This window comes from Setaria viridis, chromosome 2 (genome assembly GCF_005286985.2).
Source record: "Setaria viridis chromosome 2, Setaria_viridis_v4.0, whole genome shotgun sequence".
NCBI classification, from domain to species: domain Eukaryota; kingdom Viridiplantae; phylum Streptophyta; class Magnoliopsida; order Poales; family Poaceae; genus Setaria; species Setaria viridis.
In genome coordinates, this window is record NC_048264.2 from 5242069 (window position 1) to 5262728 (window position 20660).

Here is a 20660-nt window from a genome sequence, read left to right on the forward strand (position 1 = left end):
TCCAGAATTTTCTTGAATCTTACAAAGACGAGAAGAGGGTAACCAAGTTGTTTGATGACAGAGTTGCACTGACAAGCAATTTAGAGCTCCTTTACAGTCTAACAAAGATCACTACAAAATGTCTTAACCTCGATGTGGACCAAAGACCATCAATGATAGATGTGGCAGAGCACCTTCTCTAGGAGGTGTTTGGATACTAGGTGCTAAACTTTAGCAGTGTCACATCAGATGTTCGGATGCTAATTAGAAGGACTAAACATGCGCTAATTATAAAACTAATTGCAGAATCCTGTGCTAATTCGCGAGATGAATCTATTAAGCCAAACTAATCCGTCATTAGCAAATGGTTACTGTAGCACCACATTATCAAGTCATGGACTAATTAGGCTTAATTGATTCATCTCGCGAATTAGACTCAATCTGTGCAATTAGTTTTATAATTAGCCTATGTTTAATACTCCTAATTAGCATTCAAACATCCGATGTGACAGGTGCTAAACTTTAGTGGGGTGTATCAAACACCCCCTAAATCGGTCTAGTAACCTGTAAGTTGCTTGCCACTAGGTTGATACACAATTGCACATCGGTGTGGACCCGTCAAATAAGATAGACAACTATCAGTATGGCACTATTGTTTTATTTTAATTTGATGTTGTCAACAGAACCCCTAAAGTTAAAAGCAGGGGTTGTCTTCAAACAACCTTATCGCACTACATTCAACTCGTTATGTAATGTTATGTTTAGAGTTATTTAACATATATATTAATTAATTGATTTTCTCCATTATTTGCCATCCAAGTACAATTCGTTTATTTAACATTAATCCCGGATGGACAGTGTTCATTAATTTGCTGCAGTTAAGGTCATGTTTAGTTTTGTAACTCCCAACTTTGACACTATACAAAAAGAAGATTCCTCATCACATCAAACTTGCGGTATATGCATGGAGTACTAAATGTAGACGAAATCAAAAACTAATTGCACAATTTTGTTGTACTTTGCGAGACGAATCTTTTCAGCCTAATTAGTCAATATTTGGATAATAATTGACAAATACAAACGAAACGCTACAGTGTGCTACAGTGCTATAACAGTAATTTTGCACCTCCAAGCTTTGGGCAACTAAACAAGGCCTAATTCTCTATGTTGCGGACATCTGATATACTAGCTGATGTTATCCTCAATTATCATGCTAACAGTATCCGAATTGTGATGTCCTACCAAATACCCGAACCGGCGAATTCTCAAAGTTTTGACAATGCATCAGTCAAAAGTGTATTTTATTTAAGCACTACAGGAACTTCCAGCCACGTCCAGTTTCTTCTGAAAGCACGGGGGCTCATCACTTCTATGCTTAGCACCTCATTCTCATGTGTGTGCAATTCATACCCAAAGAATAGTTACGTTAGCGGCATGTTTTTTCTTTTCAAAAAGAATAATCAACGGCATCCAATTAGATTAGCAGTGAAATTGTTACCTAATCTCCATCGAATAACAACCCTTCAACCAAAAAATATTTGAGAAGTGAAAGATACTATAAGTAAAAGGAAACAATTTCAGGGCAATTCACAACTGCAATGGAGCCAGCGTAAATTTGTATGTGTTGCAGATTTATCATGGAATCTGAGACGCAATTCAGCATCGACAGACGTTACGTACTTCAGCCAGAACTTTTTGAACTTTTCATCACGAGATGCAGATGTAAACCAGAAAACAAAGCAAACAAGCCAGATGCATCTGGCCCAGACATCACGAGTAATGTTGCACAGATCAAATGTATTTACACGACAAGAAATCCTGTAATCTATGACAGATTTCAGGCGACGTTTACTGAAAACATCACGGATAGGATACATCTACGAGAATTTATGGATTTTCGTCACAGATCTGCAAATGGCCCATACAAGCTCCAACTTGAGCCTAATTTCCATTGAACCCCTCCAACTTGAGCCTAATTTCCGTTGAACCCCGCTGCTTCCGCCACCCGCAGGGCTAGGACCTCGTAACTCACTGAGCTAGTGGCTGAGCAGAGCTGCTTGATGCTTGAGTGATGAGCAGAGCAGAGGCAAAGCGAATAGTTGGTGCAAACATGATATCATGGGAGTGGGATTATGGGAGGCATGCTGTGGTTACTGATCTGATGGTGTGGCGGAACCGCCCAACTTAAGCTGGCTTAAGTGCGTCTAATCGCCGTCGGAACAGCGATTATCTGAAAACGCACCTAAAACAGCATAAGTCCGGTAGTCCGTCGAGTGTCCCTAGGACTCCTCGAAAGATCCACGGCGTGTCTCATAACCATACATCAGGATAATATCCGCGATGGGATAATATCAACAAACATTACATTTTTACATACATATCTAAAAGGTACGAGTTATTACAGGACATAAGTTGAAACAAACTTAGTGATGCAGTGTTAGACAAGCTCTAAGATTTAAACATAAATAGTTCAGGAGAAGATGCGTAGGTAAACTTTTCTCTAGGGTATTGTGAGACTCAGGTCAATACCCTAGGGCTTCGGGGTCTCCTCCTCTGTAGCCTCCTGTGGAGCTTCTGAAAGATAGCCACAAGGGGAAAACCCTGAGTACGGGGTACTCAGCAAGTCTTACCCGACTAACCAATATAATAGTTTTCTTTGGAATGCATGTCAGCCTTTGGGTGTGCTTGGTTGACACAATTTTTGCCGAAAAGCTTACTACGAGTAAAGCCTTAGTTTTATCTTTTATTTGGGTTAAGTCATTACCTAACCATTCTAAATGATAACAGAAGTAAAAGCAACTATAGCTGTTAAATCATACATCAATTGATAACAGAAAGATACATATTGCATGAATTGATACTACGATGCTCCACAGTGATCAAGTGCATTCATAACCGAGAATTGCGGCGATCCGGATCTAATTACATCCTGCAGGAGAGTACCCTGATCACCAGCGTTATACGACTGTCCGGGTCGTATCTAACAACCTCTCGATTAGCAAAGTCAATGATTAGGAATACGACTACCCGGACCCAGGGATGCACCCCCACATGGGTCCCCACGTCTGGCCCGATCTCCATGTGACTTTCAGGCTACACCCCTGCCAATCTCCAGCACGTCAAGCGCGGGTACGAAGTATTCCTGATCATAGAGTTTACTAACCTACTGGGCTTTACTGGTCCCATACCCAGTAAGTGATCAGATGCTTATCACTTGATCAAAGGTTAAGACAACGAATCGGGCCTTAACCAGATTAATCTAGCAGACAGAACTACATCTCTAGCTTCTGTCCGTTTTCACTTTCCAAGTTATCCTTTATAAGCAACATGTATGACTTAAGAGTTTTCCTTAAGGTTGGTAAACCAAGCATGTAAGCAAGTAAGCAATTCTAGACTTGGGTATCTTCTAAGGTTTGAACAAGTGGCAAAGATGTCCTTAAAACAAGGCATGCTCATACACAAGAATAGGTTTCAAGCAACTCCTAGATTTAGTGCATATATAAAGCAAATAACCTATAACTAGTCACATGAAATAACGACTCCAAAATAGATAGGTATAAATGCACCGGGGCTTGCCTTGTTCGTTAAAAAGATTAGTAGACTCTGACGGGTTGGCTTCACAGGGAACTAACTCAAACACTTCTTCGGATTCCGAAGGTCCTTCTGAAAATTCCCAATAATCTCCTTCCGGTGCTTCAGGATCTACGGCATAATACATGCAGGGGTTAGAAATGCAAAATTTTTGAATAACAGACTATACAACTTTCCTTCATGATAAAGTTGCAATCCAACAAGGACTATACGACTTATCATGATAAAGTTGCAAGCCAACACACAAAAATCTAAGAAGATTAACTTACAATTTTATTTTTCTTATTTAACCCTCCTTATAGCTTTTTCTTTTATTTTTAGAAAAAGTTATAATTATTTTCTAACCTGAAAATCTAATTTCCTATGAGTTAAGAATTATTTGTGATTAAGAAAGTGTTATTCATATTTTATACATTTTATAAATATTAAGTATTTATTTAATTACCTAAAAAGGAAGGCATTAAATAAATACCCAAATTTTTATTATTTTTCTAGGGTGTAAAAATTTTAATGCGTAAAGGAAAATAAAACAAGCCTAAAAAAATTGGTTTCACTAATTTTGGACACTCCTAGAAATTTCTGTGATTAAAATGGTGTAAAACGGATTTAAACGAATTATTTCACTAAAGGAAATCTAATTTTTCCCGAAAATCACCCGGAAAACTTTTCTTACTCAACCCCTTTCTACCCTCTCTCACGTGCACTGGGCCCCACGGCGCGGACCCCACCTCTCCTATTCATTTCTACCCGCCGGCCCTATTCTTCCCCTAACGGGCTTCGTGGGCTGATTCTCCTTTCCTCCTTCTTTCTTTAGCCCGACACCAGCCCACGACCCTCTTTCTTTTTCCTTCTTCTTTCGCGACGTCGGCCCGCGAGCTGCTCCGGCCTCCGACCCTTTTTCTTTTCCGGTCCACCCGAGCACACCCTACTGGGCCTCCAGGCCACGGCCCAACCGACGACTGCGCCGCTCCGGCCTTCTTCCGTTTTCAGCTGACCCGCGCGCTTCACTGGGCCGTCACGACGCGCCGGCCCACAGACGGCCGCGCCGCTTCGGCCTCCTTCTGCTCCCCCCTTCTCACTGTCGCGCGGGCCCGAGCGCCCGGACTCTTCTTCCTCCTCCCGCCAAAACGCGCCCGTGACAGGGGGTGGCGCGGCTCGCCGGCCGGCGCCCCACCGGCAGCGAAGCTCGGTCAGGACAGCACCCCTATACCTTCACACACCCGTGCGCAGCGACAGCTCCCCGGGAGATGGCCGGAGCCATCCCCGCCACGGCGACGGGCGGCGACACCCTCGGCCGGTGGTGACTACTCACGACAACGGCATAACCTACTGAAACATCTACCCCGGCACCATCCTAGGACCCTAAGGACTCGACTACGACTACTCAAGAAGGAAGAGAGGCAGCGCGAGGTGGTTCTCACCGTGAGCGGGCGGCGCGACGGTGGCGGACAGAAGCAACGGCGAGCACGGTTACTTTGGCATGGATGTTGGACAACAACTGGTCTGGGGTGTAGCTGGGGTGTCTGTGGAGGAGTAGGCGAGAGGAATCGACGGGAGGCGAGACGTGGCGGTGGAATTTTGCTCGGCGGCGGTGCTTTGACAGAGGAGCGCTGGCGGCGGTAAAAAGGACGACGGTGAAACGGCGGCGCGGGAGCGGTAGATATTCAAGTGTTTCACCGCGCGCATGGGCGACACCGTGGCCTACCCGTAGGCTTATGTGGTGAGGAGGTGGCCTAGCTAGATGCGCTGGCGAGCGACCGACGACGGCGGCGGCGACACGTCTTGCAGCTCTGTCACCGCTCCTCTAACGCCCGTGATCTTCAGAGCCGAATTGTGGTCGATCTCCAATCCGACGGCCTCCAAGCGCCTTAACAGAAGTTGAAGATAAACTCAAACTCATCATCTTTTGTTTTGGCTCTGACTCGAGATAATCATCAAATATGATTGAATTTTGATTTGTTTCTCGGTTTCCTCTGAAATTCACTGAAACTGGCATTCAGTTCGTCAGTCACCGACAGTGGTGTTGATCTTACTTGGTGAACTGATTCAATGACCCAAATCTTGTTCTTCCAGTCCAACTTCTTCTCAAACGTGTTCTATAATCTCCCAAGTTTCCATTTTGCCCAAGAACACCTACCCTTCTTGATCTACATTGCTCTGAATTCGAACTCAAAGTTAACCCTATGCTGTCGATTTTCAGACTTACCTATATTTCAGAGTGTCAGTTAACTGTGATAATGTGCTGACTTTGGGCTTGAATTTGAATTCCTTCCTGTTACTGATCCTGGCCAACAACACCCAAATCTTATAGTCCAAGGTTCATACTTCAATATAGTGTAGTTGTCCTGGTGCACTTATTTGAAAAATTCTCCAGAAATCAATTTCCAAAATGGACTCTGAGGCTGTTTTCTCTGAATTCCTATTTTCGGACGGTGAACAGTAAACTGAGTTTTTCTTTTTCTTTCTTTGATTCCTCTGAGATAATTAGCACTATTTCAATTCTGAATTTTTGATCCTTCAGTTCCAATCACTCTTACACTTGTATTCCACATTTTTGACAAATTTTTCTGAATTTCAAATTTCAAATTCAAATTTCGGCCAAATTTGACCCAAATTTGATTTTTGGCCCATTTCTTTTTCTTTTCTTCTTAATTTGCTTTTAATTTTCCAAAGTCACTTACATGACTAGCTTGGCAACTGTTACAGATGGTACCAGTAGGATAGAGGATTGCAAGCCCACAACTTCACCGCGTTGAGAGGCAGCTGAAATAAGTCTACCGAATGTAACCACAGCATTGACATATGGCAAGTCTTCCCTTTTATAAGTGGTTAAATAGATTAAGATGCAAAAATATTTTTTTGCCAGTTTTGAAGCGTGCCACACAATCGTGCCGGCATTGCTTCTACAATCTGAATGCATTAATGTGCAAATGGAACCATTTTAAGCCCTAACCTAGCCAGCTTTAATTTCTTTAGAAGAATTGAAATGACAAGTGGTTAAGTAGGTTAAGACGCAAACGACAAACAATATCATTTTGTAAGCGCGCCACCGTCGTTCCAGCTTTGCTTTTAAATGGATCAAGAAGTCAAGATGCAAATGGAGAATAGAACCATTTTAAGCCCTCTATCGTGCCCGCAGCTTGCTTTGGAGTTTCATCTTTTTTTTTTGTCCCAGTGGACAAGTGGTTAATAAATGGATTATTAGGACATAAACATCAAATAATACCATATTCTTTGGAGCATCCTTCGCGCCACAGCTTCCCACTTACATCCCTCACTAGCTAATGTTCTCTGCCTAATGTCTTATCGGCAGTAACGAACAAACGGTGCACATATGGATCGGCTATATCCACGAGCCGGACATAGCGACACCTCTGAGCTTCAAATGTACTTGCTCCCTTTTGAATGTATGCCATTCTAGTTTTGCCCTAAGTTAAGCTTCTCTAATTTTAAACAAGTTTATAGAAAAATGCACCAAAAACTATAACTTCAAATCAATTTCTTTATGTCCACCATGAAATATGTTTTATCAGTGTTTGTTTGATATTTTAGATGTTAATATTCTTTTAACTTAGTCAATGTTAGAGAAATTGACTTAGGAAAAAACTAAAATACCCAACATTTTGGAACGAACAAAGTGATATTATCTAAATCTTCTGCATGATATTTGTTTTTAGCAAATTATCTAATCATTTCAGACCTTTTTCTTCATCAGATCAGGATCTAAGGTAAACACATTGTGGAAGGATCAGGACACATAATTCCCACATTGGGTACCCCAAACCGAAATATGCAGTGCTGATGCTCTAAGGGACTATGGGGTCCCACACCACCTGCCTTTTTGGTGTCCATATACAATGAGTTGGACATCACTGGAACAAATTTATAAATATTGCACGAACTAAACTTGTTCATCAGTTGAATATTATCCTTTTCGAGAACATAACATGGTGCAAACCAAGCATCATTCTGAATGTAGCCAACAGCCTATCCATTGCACATAACTCCTATATTTGCAACGAATTCCAGTCAACCCCATCTCCGGAGTCCGGAAATGCTTCGACTGGGTTTAATTTAAGCGAAAACCGCAACGAAGCTAAAACATATGCAGCTTGTGAAACCTGGCTTCGTGTTGCGAAGCACATTTACAAATAAATATCTGAGGCAAGGTGCAATTAGCTCTTGATACTCTCTACAAATTAACTATGCAGATGGCCAGAGATGCAGAGCTTAGCAGCTAGCGGTATCACCAAGAACAGCACATGACGTACGACACCATGACCACGCCCTCGCGACCCCAGCTGCTGCGCATCCCAGTCCTCCTTGCAGCAGCAGGGGCTCTCTTGATCCAGGCTGCTGCCATTGCTGAACAACATGAGCCGCTGCCGCCGATCACACTTCCGGGCTGTCCGGACAAGTGCGGCGACATCAGCATCCCCTTCCCATTCGGCATGAAGCCGGGCTGCTTCCGAGAGGGCTTCGAGGTCACCTGCAACCACTCCTTCCAGCCCCCTCGCGCCTTCATTGGTAAAGGCGATGGAAGATCGGCCAAGACGTCGACCGTCTACACCAACTTCTCAATATCCAAGACAGGTAATTATTCGATCGAATACCCGAGGAATAAATCTAACCTGGACCCGCATCTCTCGCCGGTGGAGCTCGTCGACATATCGTTCGCCAAGAGTGAAGCACGGGCATATGGTGCAGTGGCTTCCGCCTGCAACAAGAACTCCACTGCCGGCTTCTCGATGATGATGTTCACCACCTTGTTGGCCAAAGGCGGTATGGGCGGTGCCGAGGGCCCGTTCCTTGTGTCATTGGCGCGCAATGTCCTCATCGGCGTCGGCCTGCAATTTGTGGCTACGGCGTACAGATTCAACACCTCATCCGGGACCGGAGAGGCCAGCTACCTCGTCTCCTGCAGCTCGTTCATCATGGAAAACCTGCAGCTTGCGTCCAACGGGTCATGCTCTGGGCACGGCTGCTGCCAGGCCTCCCTGCCGGAAGGGCTCCCGCTCACTGGTGTCTCAGTTTACATGGGCATACCGATGAATAACACTATGTGGATGACCAACCCGTGTACCTTCGCCATGGTGGTGGAGCATTCATGGTACAACTTCTCCACGACAGACCTGTACGGCAACACCACCGACAAATTCCCAAGGGGCGTGCCCTATGTGATCGATTTCGCCATTAGGAATGCTATATGCCCGGAGAAAGGCCAGCAGAAACCTCTGGACTACGCGTGCCTCAGCGGCAACAGCTCTTGTGCCGACGTGACCAATGGCTACATCTGCAAGTGCCTGGAGCACTACGAGGGCAACCCTTACATCCCTAATGGATGCCAAGGTAATATACACTCTGTTCTAATAACAAGAACCCAAGCTTGTGATTGGATTACTCTATGACAACATTTGTTTATGTCCAGATATCGACGAATGCAAGCACCCTGATTTGTATCCTTGCTCGAGTGATGGGATATGCAAGAACAGGCTTTTAGGGTATGACTGTCCATGCAAACCTGGAATGAAAGGCGACGGGAAAAATGGAACATGCCAGCCCATATTCTCCCTGGTTGCAAAGGTGGTTGGAGGTAAGCACTAAGCTAACCGCAACAAAACTAGCTACTCCCTCCATTCCAAATTGTAGGTCATTTCAACTTTCTTCAAATCATTTTATGTTTTGACCAAAATTATAGAGTGAATTACAAAGATTTATGGCACCAAATAGATATACTATGAAAATATATTTAATGAAGAATCTAATAGTATTTATTCGGTATCATAGATGTTAGTATTTAATTGTATAAATTTGGTCTTTCCAAGAAAGTTGGAATGACTTACAATATGAAAAGGAGGGAGTATATATTACAGCCATTTGCTATATATACTCCCTGGTAGCAAATGAGTTTTTAAGATTTTATTTCTTTGGCACACATGTCAGCATTGTAAGTTTGATTGGGGAATTAAAGATATACTCCCCATTTCTGAATATATGACGTATCGGATAAGCTAATTGGTTCAAAATGAATTGAAATTTAAGGCACCCTTTCCCAACTATTTAAGAATTAAAATGTAATGACGGTGGATAATGTTTAATTAGATGGTTACTAGAAGGGTATTTTTGGATTAGCAATGCCACTTGTTATGTGTTGAAGGCTGTACATATACCAAAACACATCTATAACTACAGTAGAAACTAATAGGCAAAGCAACCCCCCTTGGCCCGTGATAAAACTCAGCAATACTCATGAATCTTGTAGCGGTAGGGGTCTCCCTCAGAGTCTTTCTATATATAAAAAATAAATAATGTCAACAAAATGCATCGATTATACCACTACCACATCATGCTTATCACTATGTTGTTATGTGGCAGTGGTATAAATGCAATCCACCGCTAGTTGTTGGTGCCGTCAGCCGCTCATGCATGGCAAGAGCTCCAATGCTAGCTTTTAAAAAGGAGGTACAAGAAAATTATAGTTGTATTATACTACATCCCTCAACAATAAAGTGAAAATTTTGGTTCCCATGCAGGTGTAATAGGAGGTTTCTTTTTCATGGCAGCTTTCTTGTTCCTCATTCTTCTTCACAAAGAGAAAAAGAAGATGAGGGAGTTCTACCAAAAGAACGGCGGGCCTATATTGGAGACAGCAAAGATTATAAAGCTTTTCAAAAAGGAAGAGCTTAAGGGAATTTTAAAGAGTAAAAATTTAATTGGAAAAGGTTGCTTTGGTGAAGTTTACAAGGGCATTCTTGATAATGATTTGGTTGCAGTAAAGAAGCCGATAAATGGTACTGTGCTGGAGAATGAACAATTTGCAAATGAAGTCATCATCCAATCTCAAGTCATCCACAAGAACATTGTTAGGCTGATAGGTTGTTGCCTCGAAGTTGATATCCCCATGCTTGTTTATGAGTTCCTCCCGAATGGTAGCCTCGAAGATATTCTTCATAGTAACAAGGTAGTGCCTCTTAACATTAACATGCGTTTGAGTATTGCTGCACAATCAGCAGACGGTCTATCATATATGCACTCAAAAACCAATAATAAAATCCTACATGGTGATATTAAGCCAGCAAATATACTCTTGGATGATAACTTCATGCCAAAGATATCAGATTTTGGCACATCGAGATTGATTGCAAGAGATAAAGATCATGCAGATGATGTCATTGGTGATATGAGTTACATGGATCCAGTATGCATGCAAACAGGAGTTCTAACAGAAAAAAGTGACGTCTACAGCTTTGGAGTTGTGATCTTAGAACTTATAAGTAGGAAAAAAGCCACATATTCTGACAATAATAGTTTGGTAAGGAATTTTCTTGAAGCTCACAAAGAGAAGAGGGTAGCTGAGTTGTTTGACAATGAAATTACACTAACAAGCAATGATTTAAAGCTTCTTCATAGTCTAGCAAGGATCATTGTGGAATGTCTTAACCTCGATGTGGATCAAAGACCATCAATGATAGAGGTAGCAGAGAGCCTTCTCCTACTGAACCGGTCTCATAACCTATAAGTTGTTTGCCAGTAAGTTGATGCAGAGTTGCGCATCATTGCGCACCATATACATTATATATATATGTATCAGTAAAACCGTGCGTAAACCTTTTTTTTTTTTCAATTTGTTGTTGTGAAGATTATCTAGAAGTTGGAAGCAGGGGTTCTCTTGTTTCCCTTGATTCAAACAACTTTACTGTACTGCATTCAACTCGTCGTGTATTGTTATGTTTATTAAGGTTGTGACTATTGCATAACGACGCTCGTTTTCATCCGCAAATGCACTTGCCCCTCTTTTCTTTGGACTTTGCATATTTGCCCCCTTTTTATAAAAAATCAAGCTGCCAGTCTATCCGGCTTTTCCAACGCCATAACCTGAAGTAAATTGAATCGATTAAAGGAGGAAGAAAAAATCGAATGGAAAAGAGAAAATGATGGGAAATGACATTGCCCCTAGCTAGCTAGCTCATCCTAGACATCCTGCCTTCTCACTGCCTCACCTGGTGTGACCTAATCCTATCTACCCCTCACCGATGTGCAAGGCTGGGTGGGCAAGCGGCGGGAGGCAGCATAGGCAGAGCGCGGGCTGGGCAAGCAGCGCGAAGCAGAACAGGGCTGCGGCTCATGGCGTGGGTAGCTCACAACATAGGCATGCTCAGTGCGGGGCTGCAGAGGTGGCACATGCCATAGCCTCAAGTGTCCTCCGATAGGGGGCTAGGGCTGGCTCGCAGTGCCCGCAACCTCCACCGACGTCCAGAGTGCCGGCGCCCACTGGAGGGGACCAAGGAGCACTCTCACGAGGAAGGAGGAGCGAGGCAGCGTGCAACGTGTGTCCATGGAACCATTTTCTTGACATACTGGGTAAACTCCCAGCTTCGTGCCAGCTTTACTTCTTCCTAAAAGTATCAAGTTGCAAACGGAAAATAGTACCATTTTATGCCAGCTTGATTTAGACTTTCATCGTTTTTGGTCCCGACTTCCAATGGACAAGTGGCATGTATATATACAAACGGCATAATAATTATTCTTTGCAGCATCCTTCGTGCCACAGCTTCATCACCAGCTAATATTCCTTGCCTAATCAGTAATCACCAATATGTTACCAGCTGCAATGATGCACCTATATATGTATGAACTGGACGTAGTCATACGTTAGCTTCAAAAGTGGTATTATCTAAATCTTTGGCATGATGGTTATCATTAGCAAACTATCTAAATCTTAAACCTTAGGATCTCATTCCAACACTTATATCCTTGTTGAAGATGTACTATGGTTTGCCTTTTTTCTTCATTATATAGGGATCTAAGGATAAAATTCTAAGTCTAGATATAGAAAAACAGTATGGTGTGCTTGCCACTTATCTGCAGTTTAAAAATAGAACAAATAGACTTTCAACCGTTGAATATTATACTTTTTCAAGAACATAACCTGGCTGCAATTTGACGTCTAGTGCAACTTTTGCATTTCCAAATCAAAAGTTTGCATAACAAAAAAAAATGTCACTTGAGCGGACAAGAACGAATCTGAAGCAAACGTAGATACTGTACGTTGTACTGCAAAGGACAACACCTATAATTTCCATTGGGAGACTATGTACATGCTGCCACCTACCCATGTCTTCTTTTACATAGTGCACCCCATGATAGTACTTTATGAAAACCGAATATCATTTTGAATGTAGCTAACTACCTGTCCATTGCACATAACTCCTAAATTCGCAATGAATTCTAGTCAACCCCATCTCCGGAAATACTTCAATTGGGTTTATATATGTGGAAACCGCAATGAAACTATGCAGGTTCTGAAACCTGGGGTTCAGGTGTTGCGAAACGCTTTTACAAATAAATATCTAGGGCAAGCTGCAATTAGCTCTACAAGCTCTATATCAATCTTACAGATGCAGCCTTAATTTCCCTCCAGTTAGCTAGCGGCAGCAGCAAGAACAGCGCCATGGCCACGCCCTCGCAACCCCAGCTGCGGCAGCACATCCTAGCCCTCCTTGCAGCAGTAGGGGCTCTCATGATCCAGGCTGCCGCCATTGCCGAGCAACATGAGCTGCCGATCACACTTCCTGGCTGTCCGGACAAGTGCGGCGACATCAGCATCCCTTTCCCATTCGGTATGAAGCCCGGTTGCTTCCGAGAGGGCTTCCAGGTCACCTGCGACCAGTCCTTCCAGCCCCCTCGCGCCTTCCTTGGTGAAGGCGACGGAAGATCAGCCAAGAAGTTGACCCTCTACTCCTACTTCTCAGTGTCCAAGACAGGTAAAATTTCTCTGCAATACCCAAAGAATAACCTGAGTGCCTCGCTGGTGGAGCTCATCGACATATCAGTCGCCAACAATGAGGCTCGGGCATACGGCGCAGTGGCTTCTGCCTGCAGCATGAACGCCACCGCCGGGTTATCGAAGACGAGGATCACCACCTTGTTGGCACGCGGCATGGACACGGCGGAGGGCCCATTCCTCGTGTCGCCGGCGCGCAACGTCCTCATCGGCGTTGGCCTTGAGAGTATGCCTTCGGTGTCAAGGTTTGACTTCAACACCTTACGGTCGACAGAGGATGACTACCTCGTCTCCTGCAGCTCGTCCATCATGGGAGACCTGCAGCACCCGTCCAACGGGTCGTGCTCTGGGCATGGCTGCTGCCAGGCCTCCCTGCCGGAAAGGCACCCGCTCACCGGTGTCATGGTTACCACGCCCCCCAACACTCTGAATAACACTATGTGGATGACCAATCCGTGCACCTTCGCCATGGTGGTGGAGCACTCATGGTACAATTTCTCCACGGCGGACCTGTACGGTAACACCAGCAACAAGTTCCCCAGGGGTGTGCCCTTTGTGATCGACTTCGCCATCAGGAAGGCTAGATGCCCGGCGGAAGGCCAGCAGCCACCTCTTGACTATGCGTGCACCAGTGGCAACAGCTCTTGTGCTGACGTGACCAATGGCTACATCTGCAAGTGCTTGGAGCACTACGAGGGCAACCCTTACATCCCTAATGGGTGCCAAGGTACGGAATATTTGTATATGCAAGCTTGGGTTTCGTTAACTATATAACCTCTGTTTTCATTTGTGTCCAGACATCGACGAATGCAAGTTCCCGGATTTGTATCCTTGCTCAAGTGATGGGACATGTAAGAATAGACTTTTGGGGTATGATTGTCCATGCAAACCCGGAATGAAAGGCGATGGCAAAGCAGGAACATGCCAACCCATATTCTCCCGAGTAGCAAAGATTGTTGTAGGTAAGCACTTAGCTAAGCTTAACAGAACTGACTATAAACCCCAAAGTAATCCATAATGAGAAAAACTGCATGTAGTATTGTCCCCGTTTTTTTTTTGGAATATTGTCACATAGGAACTAACCTACATTTCTTTATCATGGTTGTTTCATGGTAGACCTCAAGTGTTTCTTAAGTGGCATTAATTACCGGCCCAAGATTGAGCATGCGTATTCAACGTTAGAGAAATTAGTTCCAAGCAAAAAGAACATAGAGTTGTCATAACACAACATATGAAACAATCTATATATGTATAGAAATTAGAAGTAATGAAGAAAATATTAAAGAACTTCACACTTCTTCGTGTGTTCCTGTTAAGCATAATATGTATGATAGCATGGCCTTTATTCTCCTCCATTAAGTGTAATAAAAATAATTATTCAACTGTTACCCTCTTAATTATTTTTGTTTATTACTTGGAAAAAGTCCAAATTACTCCCTCCAACTATCACCAAAGTCCACATAACCCCCTAAAGTATAAAACCGTTTATTTAACCCCTTAACATTCTTGTCGTTGTCAAGATTAGCGGATCAAGACTAAGACTAGTAAATCTCTTTTATGCGCGTAAGGCTTCGGATGGTGGCGTGGGAGACACGAGGTTTAGACTGGTTCGGGCAAGGAAGAGCCCTACGTCCAGTATCGAGAGCTGCTCGTGTTGCCCACGCGGGGTCTGTAGTAGGGGTTACAGGTGGGCGAGAGAGGGAGCTGGTCCCAAGTCTCTTGGGTGTGCACTGATGCTCTAAAGGAGAGTGTGAATGTGTTCTGTTGGCTTGAGAGAGTCCCCTGTCTCAGGGCCCCCAGCTCTCCTTTTATAGTGTAAGGAGGCCACCAGGGTTACAAGTGAGACCGGGTGTGAGGAGAAGTAAAAGAGATAAGCTAAGTCAAGTGAGATACAACACAAGGGGGGGCAAGTCCCAAGGCTGCCGGCATCCTCTCCGGCCTTTGGCTTCTGCCGGCGCGTTCGCCGGAAGAGGGCGGCTGTTGTCGAGTCCTGTCGATGGTCTCCTTGGTGGCTGTTGCCGCCAAGCGTGATGATGGTGTTTCGTCGTGGCACCTGTGTCCGTCGGGGAAGGCGGCTAATCCTGCCATCTTGCTGACGGCCCACGGAAGGCGGACGTCGCGTCCCTATCGCCGGATGCGCGGGGCATGAGAACGGGTGTGGCTTCCTCCTGCTCCAGGCGGCGCAGGCCATAAGTGCCCTGTAGCGAATCGGAGGAAGCCGCAGCCACTGTAGCCTGTCCCGTGCGGCCGCGCATGGGTACTTGTGGCGGGCTGCGTCGGGGGCACGAGCGCCTTTCTGCGTGTCAGAACTGTGGCGCATTTATGGCGAGATCGACAGGGGGACCAACGAGACCCGCGCTCGAGGCGGATACTTGTCTGGTGGGCCCGGGTGAGTCCGACCCCCTTCGCCCTGGGTCGGGCGAGGCGGAATCTTGTGGCGGGGGGTCGGGCGCTCCCGACCCTGGGCCCATGGGTCGGGTGAGGCGGAGCTTGATCATCCAGGGGTCGGGAGCGTCCGACCCCGGGACACTGGGTCGGGCGAGGCGGAGCGTGGCTCTCCCCTCCTGTGTTGGGCCGACGGCGGTCTTTATTACCTTAGGCAGGCTTGGGCTTTTATGATTGTTGTTTTCATGGGCTTTAGGAGGTCGTTGATATTTCCCCCAACAATTCTAAAACTAGCTCATTTTCCACCTTTTGTACCAAACTAAAACCAGTTTTGGTCACGTGGACTTGTTTTTATGACTATGGTGGCCACGTCATCAACCATTATCCACGTCTGCCACCTAGCTAGGAGGCACCTTCCTTGTGTTACACCTCCCGTGTCATTGCTCTTGTGCCTTCAACACCGCTACCAATGCTCGTCAGCCCCACTGCTGGAGCCTGGAGGCGCATTTCTTTGTCTGTGACCATCGCGATGCCTGAGCGGAGAAGCTTCTGGCGTTGTGACTTGACGGAGATTAGGACAAGGAGGTTGCAGCGCAGCTCTCCATGATGGCCCAATAGCGCCGCTGCAGGGGCAGCACCCACGCCGTGGTCGGCAAGGTCGCTGCTACCATGCCACGCAGCTCCAGGTGTTTAAAGGCGTGGAGAAGCAGCTGGTCTTGGGTGGAGCTCAAAGTGGCGCTTGTTATGTGGAAGAGGCTCTGGTGCTTGCCGATTTAACAGAGATGGAGATGGAAAGAAAGGAACCATAGGATTTGCTGGTTGTGGTGCCGATGTTCTGCTCGAGCAAGGAGGGAGCAGAGATAGGAAATTGGAAGGGAGAGTGAGCGGCGGTGGTGCAGTGGCTCTCGTTCACCGGTTGCTTGCTGCTTGGAGACGCAGCTGCAGCTGCCGGTTTACTCGTGGAGAAGAAGCGAGGATCCGAGGAGCAATGAAAAGAAAGCTACTGCTCCGGTGGCTTTTGGTGGAAGAAGATAACAGTAGAGAAGGGTAGCAGTAAGCTTGTGAGGTTGCATCACGCACGACCGTACATACAGGCCATGGGCTCCTGGCTCGAGCGTGACACAATAATTTGTTCCTCGATCCCTTTTGCGCCTATAGCTTGACTGGGACGCATCAAATCTCATTACAGAACCGGAGTAGTTGAGGGAACCCACTCATCAGCGAATGGAAAGTGCGGATAATTGTTCATGACGTGGCCATCCCAGTGATCGAAAACAGCGAAACCACTGCTCACATGATCAAAACCAGTTTGAGTTGGGTAGCAAAGGTGAAAAATAAACTGGTTTTAGAAAGCCAGGGGGTTAAGTAAACAGTTTTGTACTTTAGGGGGTTATGTGGACTTTGGTGATAGTTGGGAGGAGTAATTTGGACTTTCTTATTACTTATTATTTATGATAAGTCATTCAGGAAATACTATTTGAGCACTATCCCTTGTTCTCAACACTATAGCAGTTGAGGGACAAAATTGGAACCAAACATATAGGGTGTGTTAGTTATCCATCCTTATTGAGAAAGTGAATCATTTGTAATAATGGCAGGCACCCTCATCTACATTATCAAACATGTAAAAATAATGCTTATTGCTAATTGTATCAATCTATACTTGCTGGAAAACGAGAGAAAAAAATTCAAGCTTGAGAAATAAATAAAAAGAGGAAAACACTGGGCACGTAGAGTAGGTTGGCTGCCCCTATTACTAATCTTACAATTTAATGATAGAGGGATGATGCTTAATAGGATGGTTAGTAGGAGAAGGGTATTTTTGGATTAGCAATGCCACTATTCATGTGTTGAAGGTGGTCTATATGAAAACAAACAAAACACAAAGACTCAAATCATATTTCGTCTTGCATACTGAAAACCTATCTTCAGATATTTTCTTGTACCTAAAAGAAAGGAATACTCTTTTTGGGTCAGTTTGGATCCCCTGCCAGGGCTCGCCTTGCCTAGCTGGGCAAGGAGCACCGTGTTTGGTTTTGGTTGCTGCCTGCCTTGGTGCCTGTGACACAGTGACAGCAAGCATTGCTTGCTGCAGTGAGCTGGTTCAGCTCTCCTCCCGTGGCAAGGCTAGCCTTGATGGGCGAGGTGAGGTTAGTATGTCAGCAAGGGAATCAAACTGACTCTTGGTTTCTTTGGCACCATGTTCATCAAACCATGAACTACCACATCAAAAGTGGAAACAAACTTAATGGACTCATATTGAAAATAACAAAAACAACAGTGCTGGGGTTGTGGGGGCATGATCCCACCCACCAGGGTTAAATTCCTCGTGCTCATGGTCTCCCTCACCATCTATCCAAATAAAAATAAAATAAAGGCAACAAAATGCATCATATATTTATACCGTACCACACAACAACATAATGGCATTTTTCATATGCAGGGCTAATTAGTTATCACTTTCAGTCCACTCTTAGTTGCTGGGTGTTGTCATGAGCCACTCAACAATAGTATTTTTTTTCCTTCCCATGCAGGTGTTATAGGTGGATTTGTTGTCATGGCAGCTTTCTTGTTCCTCATTCTTCTTCACAAAGAGAAAAGGAAGATGAGGGAGTTCTACCAAAAGAACGGCGGGCCTATATTGGAGAAAGCAAAGATTATAAAGCTTTTCAAAAAGAAAGAGCTTAAGGGAATTTTAAAGAGTAAAAATTTAATTGGAAAAGGTTGCTTTGGTGAAGTTTACAAGGGCATTCTTGATAATGATTTGGTTGCAGTAAAGAAGCCGATAAATGGTAATGTGCTGGAGAATGAACAATTTGCAAATGAAGTCATCATCCAATCTCAAGTCATCCACAAGAACATTGTTCGGCTGATAGGTTGTTGCCTAGAAGTTGATATCCCCATGCTTGTTTATGAGTTCCTCCCCAAAGGTAACCTTGAAGATATTCTTCACGGCAACAAGAATGTAGTGCCTCTCAATATGGATGTGCGTTTGAGTATTGCTGCACAGTCAGCGGACGGTCTAGCTTATATGCACTCAAAAACCAGTAACAAAATCCTACATGGTGATGTTAAGCCGGCAAATATACTCTTGGATGAGAACTTCATGCCAAAGATCTCAGACTTTGGCATATCGAGACTGATTGCAAGGGATAAAGAACATGCAGAAAATGTCATCGGTGATAGGAGTTACATGGATCCAGTATATATGCAAACAGGACTTCTAACAGAAAAAAGTGATGTGTACAGTTTTGGAGTTGTGATCTTAGAACTTATATGTAGGAAAATGACCACATATTCTGACAATAATAACTTAGTAAGGAATTTTCTTGAAACTCAGAAAGAGGAGAGGGTAGCCAAGTTATTTGACAATGAAATTGCACTTACAAGCAATTTAGAGCTTCTTCATAGTTTGGCAAGGATCGCTATGGAATGTCTTAACCTCGACGTGGATCAGAGACCATCAATGTCTGAGGTAGCAGAGCGCCTTCTCTTACTAAGCCGGTCTCATAACCCGTAAGTTGTTTGCAAGTAAGTTCATGCACAATTGCACATCAATGTTAACCATCAAATAAGATAGACAACTATCATGTGGCAATATTATTTTTATTTTAATTTGTTGCTGTGAACAAACCCTAAAGTTAGAAGCAGGGGTTGTTTGTCTCCCTTGATTTGAACAACTTTATTGTGCTACATCTAACTTGTTATGTAATGTTATGTTTAAAGTGATTAATTTATATACCAATCATTCAAAATTTCTCTATTATTTGGGATTTGAAGGACAATTCGTTTGTGCAACTATAGTGTGTGGCCCCATCCTGGCATGAATTTCCTTCGATCCTAGCAAAAACACAGTACCTAGTGGCAACTTGCTCAAGTCTAGCGAGAACCCGGCACCCAGCAGCAACTTTGCGAGTTGCTCGAGTCTAGCAAGAACCCGCCCCAGTAGCAACTTTGCGAGCAAGGCAGGCACCGTCCACAGCTTGCACTTTGTGGGCACACACACTCCTAAATACTGCACTTTGTGGGCACATAAACTTCTCCTAATGCTCTCAATCTCTCATCGGTGCAGCCACGCACACGACACAATGCACCAAATGTAAATTGGTTACCGCGGAGTGTTTCTGCGAGGAGGCAGAGTGCTTTGCTGTCGTTGCCATTTAGCGGCGGATACCTGGACTAGATCTCACTCAAACCAGTCAAGATTCATTTTGCTGCAATTATAAACTTGTGCGTGCAGTTTATACTAGGTGAATTATCAGCGGCATCCAGTTAGATTATTGTTGGGCATGCTGTCATAATCTCCAACAAATAACAATCGTTGAAAAAATACATGTAAAAGAGGACTATTTCCAGGGCGATTCGCAACAGCAACGGAACCAACCATAAACTTAAAATGTGATGCAGATTTATCATGGAATCTGAAACGCAGTAAGGCATCAACCACACGTTGCTCCCAAACCTCTTCAAAAGTTTCATCACACTACAGCAGCAGGACGATCAGTCAGAACTCGCTGGACCAGAAGCAGATGTAAACAAGAAAACAACGCAAACAAGCCAGAGATGCCTCTGCCCCAGACAACACTAACAAACTTGTGTAAATCAAATGCATTTATCTGCAGCATTAAAAACGCCACGACGACAATCATCTTCCTATATCTCATATCAGCTTCACATTCTCTTTACTCAAAACCCAGACTGCATACGGGATTATGCTGTTCTGATTTCTGTTTCACAACACAACTGAAGGAAGAGCTGAACAAATTGGATCGAGTGCCCTAATCAAAGAAAAGAAGGGGCAAACATCCATTTCCAGACCTGCAAGTAACCTAGCAGTACAGCTCTGAGCATCACTGATGCAAAATTCATCCATGATTGAAGCACAGCAGTCTCGCCCAAGTAAGGCCAGCAGACATTCAAA

At 44.4% G+C, this 20660-nt stretch overlaps 2 protein-coding genes across 3 annotated transcripts; both read left to right on the plus strand.

The window, feature by feature from the left end:
• Positions 1–7748: 7748 nt before the first annotated feature.
• Positions 7749–11350, plus strand: LOC117845791 (wall-associated receptor kinase 2). 2 transcript variants are annotated; one of them, XR_004638135.2, is made up of 4 exons: positions 7749–8919; positions 8999–9163; positions 9946–10032; positions 10104–10135. XR_004638135.2 is itself a non-coding variant. In XM_034726876.2 (3 exons), the coding sequence occupies exons 1-3, from the start codon at positions 7833–7835 to the stop codon at positions 11087–11089; spliced, it is 2238 nt and encodes a 745-aa protein (XP_034582767.1). In that variant the 5' UTR covers positions 7755–7832; the 3' UTR covers positions 11090–11350. The 2 variants fall into 2 exon arrangements, 1 of the variants encoding a protein (XP_034582767.1); XM_034726876.2 differs by lacking the exon at positions 9946–10032 and having other exon boundaries at positions 7755–8919; positions 10104–11350.
• A 1548-nt stretch (positions 11351–12898) lies between these two features.
• On the plus strand, positions 12899–19505 carry LOC117843792 (wall-associated receptor kinase 2). Its single transcript, XM_034724507.2, has 3 exons — positions 12899–14081; positions 14152–14316; positions 18274–19505. The coding sequence occupies exons 1-3, from the start codon at positions 13022–13024 to the stop codon at positions 19257–19259; spliced, it is 2211 nt and encodes a 736-aa protein (XP_034580398.1). The 5' UTR covers positions 12899–13021; the 3' UTR covers positions 19260–19505.
• Positions 19506–20660: the final 1155 nt, after the last annotated feature.